Here is a 21,137-nt window from a genome sequence, read left to right on the forward strand (position 1 = left end):
ATAGAACATTCTAGATTCTTGACCTCTCTTTTCCCCTTTTTCCTTTTTATCTCCTTATCCTTCTTAGGAGGGGAATCAAAGTCAAAGCGCTCATCCTCGATCAAAGCCAAAAAATCTAGAAATCCCTTCTGATCAGATCCCACGAACGAAACCTCCATCGTGCAAAAACACGACTTACTATCTTCCACTACCCTGGGGTAAACAACAACACTATCCTTTGGATCAACCCCCTTAGAAGAATCCCCCACCTCAACAATCCCAGACGGCAAACCAGGAACCTAACAACCTATTTCCCTTCTATCCCAGTGTTTGAGGTTTACATCCACCTTCATTGGTACCTTAAAAATGATATCATCCCTGTTATTCGTCCTCATATCTTTTATATTCAAATTATGACTCACTCTTGTGACGTGGGCTAACTTTGAAAATCACTTAGATAAAGATAATCTAGTCTATTTTGATTCAAACAATAAAACTAATGCGCTAATGCTTTTGAAGGACAACCAGCCTAGCAGGACAAAAATTTCCTACAAATCGGTTTGTAGAAAATTTCACACAACTCACATATAACATTGACCTGTGTTCCTTAACATGTGAGAAGCACATGTTGTATTAACATGTGATTCTCACATTTTTTTTAATAGCATTAATAAAAAATAAAAATAAAAAATCTTTTTTACATGTTTAAAATACACATCACTTTTATATGTGAGTTGTATAAAATTTCCTACAAACCGATTTGTAAGAAATTTATGTCTCAGCCAACAAAGGATAGGGCTAGTTGTGTTGGATCAATTCTATTCGTGGTTCTCCCAAACGGCCCCGTCGAGTCACAATTCAAGCACCTAATTCCGCGGTTGCTTGCGTCTGGTCCCGCACCTAGACAAAAAAACGTTAGCTCGGTTGGTTTCCCGCTTGGACCGGACTCGGAAGAGCGGTCTGTTCAATAAGGTATGCTCTGTACCATATTCTCTTTCTTTGCGGTTAAGTGAAAGCGGCCGTGTACAACAGCACGACCTTGGGCAATCGCAACAAGAGATAATGGGCTTGTTTGGCAAAGATATGTACAGAATAGAACAAAACAGAGTAGTGAGGTTGTTAGTTTTGAAATTAGTAAAAAGTGATGATGTGATATAAAATAAAAAGAATTTGTATAAAAAAGTGAAAAAGTTTTGTATTGTAGTGAATTATTTTGTTTGGATAATAATAAAAAATTATTGATGTGATATAAAAAGTGAAAAAAGTGGGAATGTTTTAATGTTGATTAGTAGTGGAAAATATAAAAAAATGAAAAAAAAAAAGTACATGACCAATGCTGTTCTGTAATGTTGCTTGACAAACAAAACCAATAGTACGGTAGACTCCCAACCATCCTTCCATCTACATTTTTTTTTTTCACTTGTTTTTTGGAATTTTCTTAGTTCCAAATTTAAGAAGAAATTGTCTGTAAACCCACAAATTCGCTTGTGGACTCGGCAATTCAACCACATAAGTATCCCAAACAGGGAAATCTGAGAAATATAGAAAAAGAAATATTAGCAAAATAACAGACAACGACCAAGTTAGTTATATAGAGCAAAATATAGGAGAAGTAGCAGTCACTTGATTATGTTAACGGGGGCAACTCAGCTCCTCCTTGAGCTTCTTCACGGCCTCCAAGACTCCATTCTGAAAGCAGAAGCATAAGTCTTGCAAATGTAAGTTTGCTTTCAGGGTATCTCTTTCACGGTGTCTGTGTGCGTGTTTTTCAAAATAAAAGCCAACAGTCCTCAGAAGCATACTGATTAGAAGTCTCTTATTCATTTTTCAATTGACTTAATCAATTTATGATGAAAACAATTAATTAATTTACAGATAATCTTATCCTCTATCTCTCTCCCATACACACACATGCACACATATCACTCATTGAAATAATTAACATAACTGATTAAAACAATAAATTTCAAGTGCATAAGATCAAACATACATGTTATTCTCCAGGATAAAATCAATATTTTCTTTACAGTTCTTTTATACCTTTGCTTATGTAAGTTAAAGAGTCGTCACATTAGTAAAAGAATGTAGGAAACTATTAGGTTAGTTTTGGTATGCGGAATGGCTATTCCATTAGAAAAAGTGAATAGTTTCTATTGAAAATAAAAGAATGTAGAATAAAATAGCCTTAGGGTTAGAGTACATGAGAGGAGTAGCCCCTAAGGCTATTTTATTCCACTTTCTTACATTCTTAATAAGGCTATTCCTTTTTTCTAATATAATAACCATTCCGCATACTAAATGTATCATTAGTATCTTATATATTATAGGAAAAATATTCTAGAACCTCCTCATACTTTTCTCGATTTTGTCTTTTAAACCCCTAGTTTTCAATGTGACAAATTTAAGACCCAAGTTTAAGAAGATTTTAAATCTAACGCTTTCTTCTATCTTTTACTTAAAATAATAACAAAAATACTATGAAAATAAAATTATGTCATTCCTATTAGAAACTTACAAAATAAAAAATAAAAAAAGAAGTGGGTTGACCGTGAGCCACCCCAAACAGTGGGGTAATAGCCACCACAATGCCATAGGGGCTCACGGCCCCTGGCTCTTTCATTTTTCCTTTTTCCTTTTTCCTTTTTCTTTTTTCTTTTTTCCTTTCTTTTTTCCTTTCTTTTTTTTTTTCTTTTTTTTTTTTTTTTGCTTTTTTTAATTTTTAACAGAAATGGAATAACTGCATTTTTCTTTCAATTTTTGTTATTTATGTAAGGAAAAAATAGACAAAAGTCTTAGATTTAAAATCTTCATAAAACTCCAGCTCTTAAATTGATCAAATTGAAAACTAGTCTACAAGACAAAACCGGAAAACACACAGGGAACACTCAAGTTTGGTGTTTCAGATATATCACCAACAAATACACCCCCATAATCGAAGATTAGGTATTACCTCCAGAGAAATTCTCTCAGCAATTTCTAATGCACATGTTTTGACTTTAGGAGATAACGCATTATTTATCGCCCGAGATAGCACAGTTGCAGCTTCATGGATGCTCACATTGTCGCTTTTATCAGGAAGCAAGTGATTTATTTTCAATGGTTCTGGTGCAACTCCAAGCCAAAACATCCTCTCAGCCCAATAGAACTGATCAAGCAAAAACGGACATACTACCTGTCATCCAACATTACATGAGAGAGAGAGAGAGAGAGAGAGAGAGAGAGAGAGAGAGAGAGAGAGAGAGAGAGAGAGAGAGAGAGAGAGAGAGAACTATCAAATACCACTTTGCATGGTCCAGATATTTGTGTGCTAAGAGATACAAGTGGCAAATCTTTTTGGAAGTACATGCAACTTATTAGTTCAAAGTACATCAATGAAGTACTTCATGGCAGGTTACCCATATACTCTTTGAAGTAATAAATCTATCATGTGTTCCTAAGAAAAGAAGAAGAATTTTGTCCATATTTAGGGTTCCAGAGGGCCATGGAAGTACAAAGCGTTTTCAAATGGAAATGAAAGATACATATACAACAGATACGCACACCCATACAACCAAATCTTACGGATGCAAGATCTTAACTAAATCAGCAGCAAGAGCATATGGATATAGCATTGGTTTAGTGATTAAGGTCTAGAAATTTGAAATATCACTAAATGGTTAGGTTTTTCTTGTTGTATTTGGGACTGCAATTCACTAATTTGAGGGCTGGAATACAACAAACAGCAGATAGGAAGAAAATACAGAAAGAACAAAGATAGATGAACTTAGCATCACATAGGGTTCTTGTACATTACATCCAAAAGAAAGATGCATCAAATATGAAAAGGACAAAATACCAACACTCAACTTTGCAAAGGGTGCAACTTACCCAACCTTGGGAATCAAGACAGCCAAAAAAATGGAACCCATACGTCCAAGACTAGCCATTGGCAGGGAAAGTAAGTGAAAGGACCAAAATATCTCTGGCTTAATTACTAACTAAAATAAAATCTTCCAGATTACTATGTTTGACTTTGAATCAGCCTTCCCTTTTCTTTTATAGCATTTTCGCCACTATATAGCTTATTATTTGAGTCCATCAGCCTCCCACCACAGGATAGACGATGTCAGTGGATCTTGAATTTAGACTGGAAGTGCACTTCCGCTCACTAAAATATTAGAGACAAATTGAGCTAACAATTCAGAAATTTATTGTATTTTATTGAACTGGAAGATAACAAATTTCTACTTCCTAGAGTATATGCTTTCTCCCTGTGTGAGAGCTTACCCCTGACGGAGTGCAGGTTCTCTTGGGTTTCACACCCAGTATTCTAAATTCCTCCATTTCTACTACAATTGCCACCTTATGGATATCTCGAAACCTCGCCTAACAACCTAACAAACTCCCTCACCAGCTTTTCTACCTGTTCCATCTGTCATTTTTCAATTCTACCCACCATTACCCCACTGACACCATTGTCCCCTACCACCTAAAACACTAAACACCACCCTGCCCATACTCCCCTTACAATTTAACACCTCCACCTAAGCCTCAACATGTTAGCACCATTGTAATACCCAATTTATTCACCAAATACCTCGAATCTCATTTTTACTCAGTGCCACTCATATATTTGTCCACACAAGGTCTCCATGCCACACGCCTTGGTGATTGTAAAGTCATGGATCCAGATCCACCAGTCCTAGTATCAAATACCACAGAAGATGATTCAATATCTTCAAACCAAATGACTGTGTCGCATAGCCAAACCACTGAATCATTACCTCTAGTAAAGTCTCCTTTGTGGGTCGAGTAATTGCTGACAAAGCCCCAACTAGATTACCAATAAAGAAGAAATTTGCTGAGAGCATGGCAAATGATTGCGAATTGATAGCTTAGAGCTTTGTTTGATTATTTCCTTGTTATCAATCAATTCTGTTTCTTTCTCCTTCATCTTCTAATCATCCTCTAATCTATTCTTTCCTCTCTTTACTTCTCTGTGATTGATCAAAAGATTATACCAAATCAGACATGCAAAACACCCTATTTCCACTATAAACCCTAAATGACCATACCCTTGTCTACATCTTACTCTACTACTACAGTAATGTGAGCAGTTAAACCCTAACCCTAATTCCCAACATTTAAGGAAGAAGTTGCAGGATTCAGCCACTGCACTGCATCAGGTTGCTTTGCACCTTGCCAAAGGGCACACTTGCATCCGTTCATTCAACTGAAGGGCCTTGACTTCTTTTCTTAAAATTTCATCAGCGATTTCACATTTAAACATCATCTTCTCCTTATCAAGTTATGAATACCATCCGCACTCCTTTTGGCAATAATGTGGGAATAATCATGTAATGATGTTTCAAGAGGGCCTATCAATAGAAACCGTCATATATTTCCAAACCCTTTTTGATAGGTCTCAACTCTCAAGATGTGCCTATCCTACATAATTTTTGAAAATGTTGAAGACTTTTTATCCTCAACTCCCACAACATACTTTCTACATTTTCATGCCAATTATTTGAAGCAATGAGCCATTTCATATAAGTTTTAAAAGCTAAACCACATGAACACTACTCGACATTAACAACAATGAAATAAAGCAGCGAAGTGTTTAGATTCACATCATACCTGTGGGATTCCTGCATGTAATGCAGCAGCAGTAATTCCACTAATCTTACACAATAACAGGCAACATAAAGCACATATTAGTACCTTGCTTATTGCATATTTCAACAAGATGAACAACATCAATACAAATCACCATAGAATATTCCAACCTTCCCCCATGATGAATTGCAGCCGCACATTTTGGTAGCAGCCACTTGTATGGCATGGAACTATTTACATGAAAAGATCAATTTCCAGAGAGGAAAACAATGATCAAAACCAACTCTATTAGAATGATATTGAGACTTTACAAAAGCTACCACATTGTATATTGATCTGCACTATCTATTGTATAATGCCAAAATTAATTATATAGAATAGAATAAAATAAAATAAAGCTACCTCCATGAATAATATGGGCATGAACTCATGCTCACAATACAGAGTGAATGGCTTTTTCAAGAAACAAGTGTTAGAGCACGTGCTTCACATGTGGAACTTTTTCTGACAAATGATAAAAATGTATTTAAATTCATTTACAGGGTTCCGAATTATTAATAGAGAATATTCACTCAACATGTTTCTATTTAATTTAGTGTTTTTTAGAGTAGAATTTACATATTTACAGATTGCAAAGTGTCATCTTTATGAAGTGTCATCGTCGCTTCACGCAATCTGTACAACTGGTGTTCAGGATAAGAAACCAAGCCTAGGAAAAAAGTCCAAGCTTGGTTGTTTAAGTAATTGCACTTGAAACTTAAGTTTCAGTATGGGTTGTTTAGAGTTAATGAGCCCGAGGAAGGTAAATGACTCAATCTCAAGTTGTTAATGAATAACTCAATTTGTTTCACAGCCCTATACATCTATGTACTCGTGTGTCCATCTGCATGCGTTTACTTAAGTTATAAAATATATGGGAAGATTCATATTTTGTTATATGATGTATAAATAAATACTTCATTAGAAATGGAAACACCCAAGTAAACATGATAGTTGAAGAATAAAAGAAGAGAAGAGAAAAGCAAGAAAGGAGAAATTGTATTCAATAGGATAATTAAGCCATACAACCTCTATATGCTTAAATAGAGTAAAAATACAATTTATTATGGAAAGAGTAGTGCTAGAAACCACACTTTTATTTCACCACTATCTCACCCTATTAACGTGGCAGTGCCAATCAACCCTTAAAATGTTTTTTAAACAATGGCTAATTGGCACTGCAGTGTTAGTAGGGTGGGATAGTGGTGAGATAAAAGTATGGTTTCAGGCATTTCTCTTATGGAAATCGGATTAATTGCATATTACAACAATAATGAGCATAGAGTCGGAGAAAACAATAAAATCAAGAAATTAATTGGATTTCCTAACAAAATATCAAGTAGGGGTGGCAATTTGGGTTCATGGGTCGAGTTCATGACATAGTTAATTCGCTTCTTTCGCCAGGGGTAGCGCAACGGTTCCCAAGTTCCAATACTTGGTATGACCTAATTAATACAATTTCATGTCTTACAAGCAAAAATTATATCAATTATACACACATTCACAACTAAATTCATGACAATCAATTTAATAATTGATATCCAATTATTCAATTTTTTTTTTTTTATGACGAAGAACCCCTCCAAGGCAGGACTACTCATGTACCCACCCTTGTAAATTAAACCTCGGACCTGTGTAAAGCATCTCTTTCACACAGATCGGATAATACTCCGGCTTCACCGGCAGGCAGGTTGGCCCCAAGGAATAGTTTGCATCCAAGGGAATTCAAACCTTAAACTTCATGGGACTACCACAAAGATCAAAGCCTTACCACTTGAGCCAACCACTTGGAACTAATTATTCAAAATATATATATACACATATATTCGAAGCACTCTTTAAGATAAAGAATGATATTAGGAACTAATAAATGAATCTACAAAACCCTTCAAATTGAATTTGATTAAATCCATGTATTGTATCATTCCCTCATTTCCACCCCCCAAGCATTTTAATAAGAATGAGAGGTGTTAGGCTTTTTATTTTTATCATCCTGACATCGAGCTATTTTTTTTGCAAGCCCTCCCATACAGTATCATTGCCATAATAGTTTAACCACCAAGTTCGGAATGAATTGGTGTGGTTCCTTTATGTCTAGGACACCAGAATATTGAACCATGAACAAAGAAAGGCATGAGGGAAAAGCATATTGGCTAGTGATTGAGACCCAATTCTTGACTGGAGGGGATACCAAAGGCCTCTACCCTACCCTCCCTCTCTATTTATCCGAGGGATGGAAGCGCAGTGGCCTTTGGTTTTTTCATTTTGTCAAAGAGTTGAACAATGAAAATAGATTACGAGTGCTTGATTGAATTGATCAGGTTATGTAAGAACAAGGTTCAAGTCTACCGGTCTGTTAGAATTAGGATGCCTCAGCTACATACATCACTGCACTTCCACTTGAACCTATCAATCCCCCTCACGGCTCACGTGTGGGCTTAAACTATCATTTAATTAGTGAGGCTCAATATGTGGAATATTTAATTGAAATGGGAGGTGAAGACGGAGACAATGTTCGAACTTAAGACTTTTGGTTCTAATACCATGTTAAATCACCACTTATCCTAAAAGCTTAAGTTATTAGAAAATGATTAATTTAATTATTTAATTTATATTCTAACACAAATATATAGCAATAAAGAAAATAAGATTACATTCCAACAAAAAAACAAATTTATAAGTGCAAATTTTATTAAAAATAGTGTAAGGTGCCCCTAGTACACACGGAGTATAAAAGAAGCAATAGCCTCAACACCAACCCGACCCAAGCACAACCCACAAAAAAAACCCAACCCCTAAGCCCCTAAAGCTCCTCAAGCTCACAACCCTCAATCTAATCCAACCGCATATGCTCCTCATTTGTTCAGAGAGGCAGGCCCCAGTTTCCGCCTCTTGCTCTTTAGTCCTAAACCCCATCAAAGAGCAAAACATAAACCACTCCAATGGAGAGAAAAACTGGGGACCACCGGCAGAGTTGAGAGGAAGACCTCGACTAGAACAACCTCCTCCTAAGACACCACAATTTGCTAGAGGAAGAGAGGATGAGCTCGACTTGATAAACCCCCGCCTGAGAAAGCCCATATCTTCTTGTTCTCCTTGACCCACCGCTGACTTCGGCTTCCTCCCTTTGCGCTTGTACTAAATCAAAGCCTTGGACGTGGGTTCTTCTAGAGATGAGATTGGAAGAACCCCCCCTTCCGGCGAGCCATCTCAAGCGAAACATGAGGACCCAAAGCAGACCCAGAGGACGCAATCAGAGATACCGTGGAAGGCATCTCCGGTGCCAGAAAACGAGAACAAGCCGCAAAAAGACCGGCTACAAGACCCAAATACCCAAGGATTACCGAAGGGGCAGACGCCCCTCACACTTCTCACAAAGCATCACTACTAATTTTTTTTTTTTTAATAGATAAGAGATCAAATTTATTAGAAAAGCGTAAGGCGCCCCTTGGTATACTGGAAGTATACAAGGAAAACACCTAACTAGAAATAGAAAAGCGAGAGAGAAGGTCAGAAAAAGAAATAAACAAAGGATGGACATAAGCCGAAGTCCAACAATACAAAGAATGATAGAACAAAGAAAGAGTCTCTTCCAAGGTTCTTTCCAAGTCTTCAAAACTTCTATTGTTTCTTTCCCACCAAAGGCACCAGAAGATACAAATAGGTGTCATTTTCCAAACAACAGCACTCCTTGATCTGCCAGATGACTACCAACATGCAAGCAAGTCAATAACCCATCTAGGCATAACCCAAGACACACCGAAACGACTAAAGAGAGAATTCTACACAACAGAAGCCACGTCGCAGTGGAGAAGGAGATGATCCACAGTTTCCTCGGTCTTCTTACACATGCAGCAACGGTTGATCACAATAACATGTCGTTTCCTAAGGTTGTCCTGGGTGAGGATCTTACCAAGAGCCGCAGTCCACACAAAGAAAGCAGACCTAGGAGGAGCTTGAGTACGCCAAACACTTTTCCAAGAAAAGCGTCTGCCACCAGCGCTAGTTAAGGAGTAAAAGGACTTGACTTTGAAAACTCCTTTTTTGGAGGGGACCCACCACAAAATGTCTTTATTGTCTCTGTTTACTTTAACTGAATGTAGCAATCGGAAGAAAGAGGCAAAGACATCCACCTCCCAATTGTGAGCCTCCCTGATGAAGCTCACATTCCATTGGAATGAGTCACCCAACAGCTCCAAATTATCCGCAACAACAACGTCCTTGAGGCGAGCAATGTCAAATAAAGCTAGAAATGCTACTTTGAGGGCAGTGTCCCACACCACAAATCATGCCAAAAACTGATCTTGGAGCCATCCCCACGACGAATCTAGTGTAACGAGAGAACGAATCCCAGCCTTTCCTGATGTTTTTCCATACCCCGACCCCAAAGGCTCCTATCGGCTCGAAAGAGCACCAATCACCCCTTAGGCTGCCATATTTAGAATCCACCACGACTCTCCACCATGCATCTCGCTCAGACCCATAACGCCATAGCCATTTGCCTAGAAGAGCACGATTGAAAGTCTTCAAGTTTCTGAAACCCAAACCTCCCTCAGAGATCGGAGAGCAAACCTTGTCCCATCTGACCAAGTGATATTTGAATTCTTCACCTATCCCACCCCAAAGAAAGTCTCTTTGAAGCTTCTCAATACGGTTAGCCACATGAGTAGGAATGGGAAAAATAAACATGAAATACGTAGGGAGGTTGGAGAGTACTCTTAATGAGGGTAACCCTAGCATCCTTTGACAAATACAACTTTTGCCAACTGGCCAAACGACGCTCCATCTTAACCACAATATCATCCCAGATGGACGTAGCCTTGTGGCGTGCCCCAAGGGGTATGCTAAGATACTTCAAGGGCAGAGAGGAAGTCCCGCAACCCAAGATAGAAGCCAACTCAGCAACATTGTCCACATTGCCAACAGGAACCAAGAGAGATTTAGCCAAATTGACCTTTAAACCAGAGACAACTTCAAAGCAAACTACTAGTACACGCAGGAAACGAAGATGGTCAAGATTAGCCTCACAGAAGACCAATATGTCATCTGCAAACAACAAATGAGAGATGTTGATCACAAGAGGCCTAGAACCCACCAAAAAGCATGAGAGTCGACCACTATCAACAGCATCAGAGAGCATTTTGCTCAAAGCCTCCATGACAAGAATGAACAGGAGGGGCGAAAGAGGATCACCCTGTCTCAGCTCTCTAGAACTATTGAAGAAGCCAGCTGGCAAACCATTAACCAAAACCGAGTGGCGCACCGATGAGATGCAATGAGAAATCCAAGAGACCCATTTATCCCCGAAGCCGCATCTTCTTAGCATGTACAATAAGAACTTCCAGTTGACGTGGTCAAAAGCCTTTGTAATATCTAGTTTGCAAAGAACCCCTGGGATACCAGACTTGATACGGCTATCCAAGCATTCACTAGCTATGAGGACCGAGTCCAAAATATGTCTACCTTTGACAAAAGCATTCTGAGGCTCTGAAATAATCTTCTCCAAAACTCGGCTCATTCTATTAGCGAGAACTTTTGCTATGATCTTATAAATACCACTCACCAGGCTGATAGGCCGAAAGTTTGCGAGATCGGTTGCCCCAGAGGATTTGGGGATTAAAGCAATGAAAGAGACGTTGAGGCTTTTCACAAATTTGTTATGAGCATGAAAATCTGTGAAGACCCCCATGATATCCGATTTGATCACATCCCAGCAATCTTGGAAAAAAGCCAAGGGAAAGCCATCAGGGCCAGGAGCCTTGTCTTGGTTCATAGATTTCACCACCTCTAGGACCTCCCTTTCCTCAAAAGGAAGCTCCAACTGAGCGGCTTCCTCCAAGGATAAGGAGTTGAAAGCAATGCCGTCCAATTTGAGCCTCCAGTTGTATTGCTCAGAAAAAAAGAGACTCACAGAAATGAACAATGTGGTCTCTGATGGCCGGTTGATCAAAAGTGACTAAGCACTATTAATTATTAATAGAATGGGCAATAGATGCAATTGAAATTTTTACAGGTTATGTGAATCAATTGCGGGTTAAATGGGTTGACCTAAAATTGACCCATTTATTAATCGTGTCTAATTGGGTTAGCCCTATTTGACCCGAATCTTAATACACTAAACTCTAACCCGCTAATTTCATGTCCTGTTCATGTCGGGTTTGTGGGTGGTGTCAATTATTGATAAATCCTAATATCAACACTCTCTCTCAAGCTAAGGCAAAGATATCCCGTATGCCCAACTTGCTTAATCATGTGTGAAAGACACTACTTGAAATTCCCCTTGTCAAAATATCTGCAAGTTGTTCTCTTGTCTTCATACAAGGTATACAGATTAAACCCAAACATAATATCTCCTTAATAAAATGTCTTTCAACCTCAATGTGCTTAGTTCAGTCTTGTTGGATTGGATCGTGAGCAATGTTAATAGCTACTAGATTGTCACAATACAATCTCATGGAAAATTTAGAATCATACCCAAGTTCTTTCAACAAAATCTTCAACCATGATATTTTACATACTCCATGGGCCATGGCTCTGAACTATGCTTTTGCACTCGATCTAGCAACCATAGACTGTTTTTTGCTATGCTAAGCAACCAAATTACCTCCCACAAATGTGCAATATCCTGAAGTAGACCGTCTATCCAAAATCGATCCTACCAAATTGACATCTATATAAGCTTTTATTTTTCAAGCAATGATGTCGAGAAAGCAACAAACCTTTTTCCAATTGAAGATTTTACGTAGCGAAGAATCCAATTGATTACCTCCATATGGGACTCGTGGTGGATGCATAAACTAGGTGCATAAACTAACTCACCACACGATCTGCATATGCAATGTCTGGCTGGTTGTGAGACAACTAAATTAATCTACCAACCAATCTTTGATATCTGCCTTATTCCACCAGATGACCCTCCCTATTTTCCCCTAACTTATTAGTCTGCTTTGTTGGATTATCAACAGCATTACACCCGAGCATCCATGTTTCCTTGAAAAGATCAAGAACATATTTTTGCTAAAAATTAAATATACCATGTTTTGATCTTGCTACCTCTGTTTAGTATTTGATTAAATGATTAAATTAGCATTATCCTATCCGCTTAAGCTTTTAAGATAACTAGTAATTTAACATGGTATCAAAGCCAGAGGTCTTGAGTTCGAACCTTAACTCCATCATTTACCCCCAATTTCTATCAAATATTCCACATGTTGAGCATCACCTATTAAAAGAGAGTTTGAGCCCACACGTGAAGAGGAATGTTAAAGTACTAATTAAATTATTAAATTTAACTCTTCCTATCAGCTTAAGCTTTTAGGATAACTGATGATTTAACACAATAATGAGCATAGAATTCGAGAATAAAATAAAATCAGGAAATTAATTGATATCTTAAGATAACATCAATAGTGCAGAAGAGTAGCTACAGAATTACAAACAACATAATGAAAAGGTCAAAAGCCATTTGCCCGATGAAAAACATCGTGAAAATATCTCTCCCTTCTCTTTGAGAGCCATAAATAGTTATTACCGGATATGTTAATCTGCATTGAAAAGTAAAAGGCTAAAAGAAGATAAGAACTTCATGTGTTAAGCTATGCTTTGGATGCCATCCTTTTTTCCCCACTATTTTAGACTGAATTCATAAACTACATCAATTGAGATTTTGAACTACAAAAACAGCCTCAAGTTCCAGTAGCGCTCATCATAGGACAAGACTTACGTCACCAGACAGCCATAAGTCTCACATGAGTAATATGGGTGCTCAATTATTGTTATAAAGCAGGAGATTCACCAAAATTAAGACATTTCGTCAACAAAGGTATTATGAGTCCAGTGTTACATTACTAAGTGGACACAAAGTAGGCTTGGCAGTTTTGACACAACCCGCGAATCCGACACAAACACGACACAAATATATAGGGTTTGGGTTTATGTTATAACCCGTTTATGACCCGTCAACTCGTTAATGACACATTTATGACCCACCAATATGTTTATGACACGTTTATGACCCGTTTATGACCCATCGACCCGTTTATAACACATTTATGACGCGATAATTACATATTTTTTTACCAAATTAGCTAAATGGGTTGACACGCTAACCCGATGGGTTGACACGGCAACCTGAATTGCCAAGCCTAACACAAAGTGTCCATGGGTATAGCATACATAGATATCAAGAAGAAATACCATGCAAATGTTCCTATAAAGCCACATTCTAAAATTTAGCATAAAAATAATAAAATTATGAATACTTAAACCTCCAACACGACAATGACAACCACCAAAAATGGAAAATAAAAAATAAAAAATTAATTGTTCATCTAGTTCTATACCCATTACAGAAAATCTTGCGGGAATTAGTTTGGAAAATTATTTGGAGGAGCTTTGTGGCAAGTAATGGCATGTGTTCAAGTGAAAGAGCTGAATCCCCCAATATATAATTGTCTTTGCAACTCTAGAGTGTGCCAGTTAGTTCAAGATCTATATAAACTTGAATAAATTTGATAGATATCACAATTATCTTTTGATAACTTTCTATTAACAGCATTCTTCTTCTTTCAACGATTTTCCTAGTATTCAAGAGACATACTCACCCAGTGAAGCAGAAAAGCTGACCGTTGAAGAGAGAGATGCAATCTTCATTGGGCTGTCTTTGACTTAAACATGATGATGCTTCTGCAGCAATCATATGAACAGCTGCATCTAAAGGTTCAAAACCAGCTGTGAAGAGAATAAATCTGAAACTTGTGATCTCTATAACAGTTTGAAGAACACGAAGAAATGCTTGAGGATTTTTTAAAAACCCCATGCTGCAAACAAAAAGGGAAACTCATTTAAAAACCGAAAAATAAGGCCAGTGAGAAAATCGACAATAATAATACTACAACAATAAAAATGGTGGCAGTCCAAGGCCTTCATACTTCAATACAAAATGAAGAGCCTATTCAAACAGAAGAGCAATGATAATCAATAGGCTAGACCTGCTATATTTACACAATGATGTATTTCAACCCAATTAACAATGTCAATTGGAATTAACTAGGACTAATGGTAAATAAACTTTTTGTTGACAGTAACAAGAAGTCGAAACAAAATTAAATGAGGACCTTGCCTTCCAACAGAACTCAGCCCAACAAAAATAGGCGGCCTTGACATAGTCTTCAGAAAAGTTTGTAAATCAAGATGAGCTGAACATAGTTCTTCTTTTCTCTGCAGATGTCCTGAAGAAACAAGTGCTGAAATTTCCCTGCACTTCTTACATGAAAACTGCCATTCCATAGGCAGAAACCAAAAGCCGCAAACACAGACACTCGATGGCCAATAATCTGTTAATGTAGTGAAATAAACATGGTAATGATATTGGAGGAACAAAAGTTGAAAATAGAATTTTTCATCATGGGGCACATAAACTTCTCCTTTAAAAAGAAAAGGGGCAATCTCATATCCATATGGCAAACAACTTCATCATTTTCCAGTTTTGGTTGGGGGGCAAATTTATCTCCAGCCCACTCTCAGTTCAATAAATCATCTACCAACAAAAGCTTCCCATAGATGGCTAATCATGGAAGAGTTAATATTATGCAATCCTATGCATAAAATTCTACCAAGAACCATCCGATACCATTTGACTATGAAAATCTAGTATTATCTTTAGCATAGGAAACCTCTTTGGTGCCAAGGCAGCATTTGAGGCCTACTTGACAAGCTGGAAAACCAGTATCCATTTGTAGTGGATAATGGATTATGATAGAACTGAAATGACTTTGGGAAGCAATGGTTTTTTTTTTATAAGCAGAGAAATATTATAAAAAGCGTACAGGCGGCCCTAAGCATACAGGAAGTATACAAAAAGGACACCAAAACAGGAAAAGAAAGAAGAAAGAAAGAAAACAGAACCTGCAAAATCCAAAAACAGGAGGAAACCTAAGCACCCTACAAGAACTAGCCCACTAATCCCAACGAACAATACATCACAGAAAGGGCTCTCTTGCCTTTCCTTGACTAGAACCAAAACCCCTAACATCATAATTAATCGAGGACTCTAAGTTTCTTCACCTCTCTACTCCCTTCAAACTTAGGAGTGGAGACTGAAAATTATTGAAGCTGCTCTTCATCAATTTTAGACATTAAGTCCCAAAAGCCCTTCGCATTTCCCTCGTGGGAGACCCCCAGCATTTGAAAACATAAATCATTGGCCCCTTCAAAATCACCTCCCCTCGAAGATTCACCCACCTCTGAGGAAGACGACAATAGAGGAGAGCACCCAAACACTGAAGAGGCCACAAGCCTCAACAGGGCATTAACGCCCAGCATCTTCTCACCTACAGAATGGGATGACGGGAGAGAAGACCCACCCACTTCAATCGAAGGAATGACCACACCACTCGGGAGAAGCCACGCTGAAGAAGAGGCTTACAGACCTCATCACGAAAAGGCGCAAGCGCCAGAGAATAGCGAGGACCCAGAGACAAAGGAGGGATGTTGATCGCCGCCACAGCCTCAGCGATCAAGTTCTCGTTCATCTTTGCACCTTTCAGTTTCCGAGAATACCTCAGCAACTTCTTGGATTCTGACAGGTAAATATGCGTCCCAGACTCCAACATCACTGGGAGAGAGAAACGGAGTCTAACACCCAGCTCAGCGGCCTCAAAAGATGTCGAGCTACCGACATCCTTTCAAGACCAGGAAGGAATCATCTTACTCAAAACCGTCTCCAGAGGAACACACTTGAGTCTCAGTCTGGAACACAAGCGAACTGCAAGCACTGGGATGGGGCTCTGGACCCGTCAAACCTTGACCCGTCAAACCTTGACCTGTCAAAACCACCTCAGAAAATTGCTTGTTGGGCTTCAAGAGAAACCTGGTCTTAGGCTTAAGCTGAATAAAGGAGAGGGCCTACGTTTTACGGGAGAGCCCACCACACAAAAAGCCCAACTCCAAAAGCCCCGCAAGAAATTGCTGCATAGCCCGCTACACTTCAGCCTTCGCCCTTCTCGCCCAAAAAGGAGAAAGCTTCTTCTCCTTTCCCACGTTACATCCAACTCCTTCAGATTCAGCATCAAAACAAAAGCGATGCAAACCTACATCAGAGAGCTTCTCACCAAACCCTGAAACTCCAACAGCACACTCCACCATCCCTCGAGAATTGGACCCAGCTGAGATTTGAAAAAATTACCCCACAAATCTCCATCAAAAGCCTGCTCAATACCCAACGGACCAAGAGGTACAACTGCAGAAGCCTCCACTCGCAGCGCCGCCGCGTTCGAAGGAAACTTCGAACGGAGGAAGAAGAAGAGGAAGAAGAGGAGGGAGGAAGAAGAAGAAGAAGAAGAAGAGCAACCACCTTCCTCAACTCCCCTGCAAACTGAGCCCAATCTCTCCCGTCACGACCCTCTGGCAATAAGATAAGCCCTTGCCAAACCCCTCAGCATACACTGCCAGTTCCAAGAAACGACCGGCCTTGTTCTCACCTCGGCGAACGATCAAGAATCGCTAAACCTCCCAGAAGGATTTGACGAAATATTTCATCCCAGTGTTGCGCAACGCCACAGCCACCGTTGCAACCAACCAGACCACACATGGAAGACCCAAAGACACCACGCCGGCAAAACCCTTCCTTCTCTCTTCCAAAGCCGGCAAAACCCTTCCTTATCTCTTCCAACCACACCACAGCCACATCTTCTTTCACCGAAAAGAGAAAGGATTTCACCTCAACAAAGAAACGCCACTCCAAACCCTCGCACAAAAACCACTACCACCCGCAACCACCTTTGAGGAGGACGCTCTTGACGCACCTCCACGCATCACTCACATCGTCGCCGGAATAGGGGATCTCAGCCGAAACAAACCCCCCAAGAACCACCAGAGATGAGAGACAGCAGACCAGAACCACCAAAATGAATGAGTGCCTACCAACTCCAGTAGAAACCCACCGACAAACCTCCAGCGGCTTCCCGAGCAACCCGAGAAAGGCCTACAAAGACTGGGAAAAGGACGAAACTGAAGTGTAGAACCCTGGAACTAGGAAGCAATGGTAAAGGGGAACTGACAGTAAACAATTGTATAATTTGACACCAGGTGTAGAGTGCCCTTTTAGCCTATTCAACCTTCTGTTAGTGAATGTCATCCCTGGCTCCCAGCATGGTCAGTACAACTGTGAAATTCTTTCCAGTAACCATTGATTAAATCTTTCTACAAATGTGTATCACTGAATCAAAAAGCAGAAATTTTCTTCTTTTAATATTAATATGCGCTCTTCTTTCTTTGTATTGCTATTTTACCTATGAATCAGAACACTTCTTTTCATGATTTGTAATTAATAATTGAGCTTTTGCTTAACTTGAACTAAGTTTGACAGTAAAATGACGCATTTCTAGTGTGATTAGATATAAACTAGAAGCCAAATAGAAAGGCAATTACCTCTAGGCAAAGCAAAAAGTGGTTTTAGTCCATGGCATCCAAGTTAGTAAATTAGACCATTAGTATTTTTCTAATTCTTGTAATTTTGGATTTGGTTGCAGTTGTGGGTCCAATGTCATATTTTTGTGAGGCTTGTGTAATTAATCGGCTCTATATGTAGCCTTTAACGTATTTAGTTTCTATTCATACCTACTTGAAGTCCTAGTCCTTTGCTTATCGATTGTCAACACTTTTCAAAAAATGACTTTTTGTTCTTGAAAACGGAAAATACTTTTCAAAAATTATTGCACAAACAAGTTTTCAGATACGTCCCCACAAAAAAAAAAAAAAAAGGTTTTCTTATAGTGTTTTCAAAAATAGTTTCAAAACACAAAACAAAAGGTTTTTGTTGATAATCTTCATGAGAACATGTTTGGTAACTGGCCTGAAAAATACTATTAAAAATAGAAAAATAAGAACCAATGTCACATATGTGACTAGCAGCCATTGCATCGGCCACTACCTGTCACCAGAACAGTCTAGCAGCCACTAGATTTGTCTGCTAGCTACCACATGGCCACGGATCTGTCCACGTGGCAGCTCTTATTCTGGTGACCATCGCGTTGCCACTGGACCTGTTCTGGCAACCAGCACCGTGTGGCCATTGGATTTGTCAGACAGCCATCGCATGGCCGCAGAACCTCTTTTGACAACCACGCAATGGGTACCAGATTTAAACTAATGGCCACCATATGGCTGCCGCACCAGTTTTGGCAGCACCGTGCGGCCATTAACCTGTCTGCAGATCACTGCACTGTTGCCGGACCTGTCTAGTGGCCACCAAATCTGTCTGGGCGCAACCATGTGGCAGGCACCTGGGGAGGCCAGCCTCCAGCAAGCCTTAATTTTTTTTTATTTTTTTTTTTTTGTAAATTTTTTGAAAAAAAAAATGTTTTCAGATACACTTTTCAAAATAGTTATCCGGACGTATCCCCCACATACAACACTTTTTCAGATTTAACCCCTGTATTTAGAGAAAACAATTCTTAAAACATAAAAAAGAAAACACTTTATGAAAACTTCCACAGGTGTTTCCTGCTTTGTTTTGAAGCAGCTTCGGGCTTAGAGAATTAATTTGTCTAAATCTGAGATGGTTCCAGTAGGTGAGGTAGGGGATGTGGAGGAGTTGGCTAGTATTCTTGGGTGTGGTGTGGCCTCACTTCCGTTAAAGTATTTGGGTCTGCCATTGGGTGCTAAGTATAAAGACACTCATATGTGGAATAGCGTTATTGAGAAGATGGAAGCGAGATTAGCGGGGTGGAAGAGGTTGTATTTATCTAAGGGTGGGAGGTTAACTTTGATTAATAGTACTCTTTCAAGTTTGCCTACGTATTTTCTGTCTCTCTTCCCTATTCCAATGGGAGTGGCAAATCGTTTGGAAAAACTTCAGAGAAACTTCTTTTGAGGTGGTATTGGAGATGAATTTAAATTTCATTTGGTTAATTGGCATACGATTTGTTCTTCAAAGGTTTCGGGGGGACTAGGAGTGAGAAATATGGTTATGTTCAATAAAGCTTTGATGGGTAAATGATTATGGAGATATGGCTTGGAGAGGGATGCTCTGTGGAGAAAAGTGGTGGATTCCAAATATGGAAATATGGGGGGTGGTTGGTGCTCTAAGGAGGTTGGGGGTTCTTTTGGGTTCGGAGTTTGGAAGAGTATTAGGAGGGGATGGGATGCGTTTGCAGCTCATGTGAGATATGAAATCGGGAATGGTTCGAAAGTTCTATTTTGGCATGATGTGTGGTGTGGAGAGTTTCCTTTGAAGACTCTTTTTCCAGAATTGTTTCTCATTGCTAGAGGCAAGGATGCCTGGGTGGAGGAGAATATGCAGAGCAAAATGGCACAATTCTGTGGAATATTTTGTTTTCTCGCCCAGTTCATGATTGGGAGGTGGAAGGGGTTAGTAGATTTTTTGAGATGTTGTATACTCTTAAAGTTAGAAGTGAGGGAGAGGATAAAATGTGTTGGATTCCAGCGCGAAAGAAATCTTTTCAGGTAAAGTCTTTCTACAAGGTTTTATCTAGTCCTATTCAGTCTTCTTTTCCATGGAAAAGTATTTGGAAAGTTAAGGTCTCCCCGAGATTGGCATTCTTTGTGTGGACGGCAACTTTAGGGAAAATCTTAACTTTGGATAATTTACGAAAGAGAAACATTATTGTGATGGAGTGGTGCTATATGTGTAAGAATTCTGGAGAGTCTATTGACCATTTGTTTCTGCATTGTATGGTTGCTATAGAATTGTGGAGGACGATTCTACAAATGTTTGGGGTGGAGTGGGTAATGCCGCGATCGGTGAAAGTATGTTGGGGAGTTGGAGGGGGCAAAAAGGTAATCGGACTTTGATACCGATTTGGCGCATGGCTCCATTGTGTTTGATGTGGTGTGTATGGAGGGAACGAAATGCACGTTGTTTTGAAGATTGTGAGACTGATTTGATGAACTTGAAGAAAATGATGCCTACAAACGTTGTTTATGTGGAGAGAGAAAATTCAGTTTATCCATGAGTGTTCTTATTTTGAATTCATAGATAGATGCTCTTTTTTCTTCGAATTAAGGGCCTCATGTATACGTCCTGTGTACTATGGGTTGCGCCCCTTTGCGCTTTTTCAATATGCTTTACTTATCAAAAAAATTATCAGAAAAAAAAAAAAAGGCTCTTAATATTTTGGTCATGATTCTCTCTGCCTCACTTTCTCTTTCTTTATTACTGTTCAGATCATTCTTCGCAATCAGTTTGACATTTACTTCCTTCTTTGTGACCCCAAATTAAACCCTTTCCCTTACCTATCAAAAGCCTAAAACCCCACAGAACAATTATCGATAAAGTAGTCCTTGAAATCACTCTTTAGAAACCCTTTTAAACCCTATTTTTTATGCTGCCCTGTAATTACAGCAAACACAATTTCCAGACTTTTTTTTGGCAAATTTCAGCTATTAAGCTTTCTTCCTTTTCAACCAATAAACAATCTTTGAACCCTTAACTGCTTCTAAAATCCTAATCCCCAATACCACAAGTTTCAAACTCTAAATCCCACAACATGAGCAATTGTAGC

At 39.0% G+C, this 21,137-nt stretch overlaps 1 protein-coding gene across 9 annotated transcripts in view; it reads right to left on the reverse strand.

The window, feature by feature from the left end:
• Positions 1–1,353: 1,353 nt before the first annotated feature.
• The window catches only part of LOC133881525 (sterol 3-beta-glucosyltransferase UGT80B1), a 42,875-nt gene continuing 23,091 nt past the window's right edge, over positions 1,354–21,137 (reverse strand). For 5 of the 9 annotated variants that reach the window (XM_062320468.1, XM_062320459.1, XM_062320464.1 and 2 more), the window contains 6 exons: positions 14,735–14,948; positions 14,217–14,432; positions 5,745–5,804; positions 5,596–5,635; positions 2,930–3,151; positions 1,494–1,668 (listed from right to left, as the gene is read on the reverse strand). In XM_062320468.1, coding sequence (XP_062176452.1) covers positions 1,612–1,668; positions 2,930–3,151; positions 5,596–5,635; positions 5,745–5,804; positions 14,217–14,432; positions 14,735–14,948 — 809 coding nt within the window. In that variant the 3' untranslated portion in view covers positions 1,494–1,611. Of the gene's footprint in view, positions 1,669–2,929; positions 3,152–5,595; positions 5,641–5,744; positions 5,805–14,216; positions 14,433–14,734; positions 14,949–21,137 lie in introns of those variants that run through there. The other 4 variants (XM_062320460.1, XM_062320461.1, XM_062320466.1 and 1 more) reach the window with 4 other exon arrangements.

Source organism: Alnus glutinosa, chromosome 11 (genome assembly GCF_958979055.1).
Source record: "Alnus glutinosa chromosome 11, dhAlnGlut1.1, whole genome shotgun sequence".
Taxonomy (NCBI): domain Eukaryota; kingdom Viridiplantae; phylum Streptophyta; class Magnoliopsida; order Fagales; family Betulaceae; genus Alnus; species Alnus glutinosa.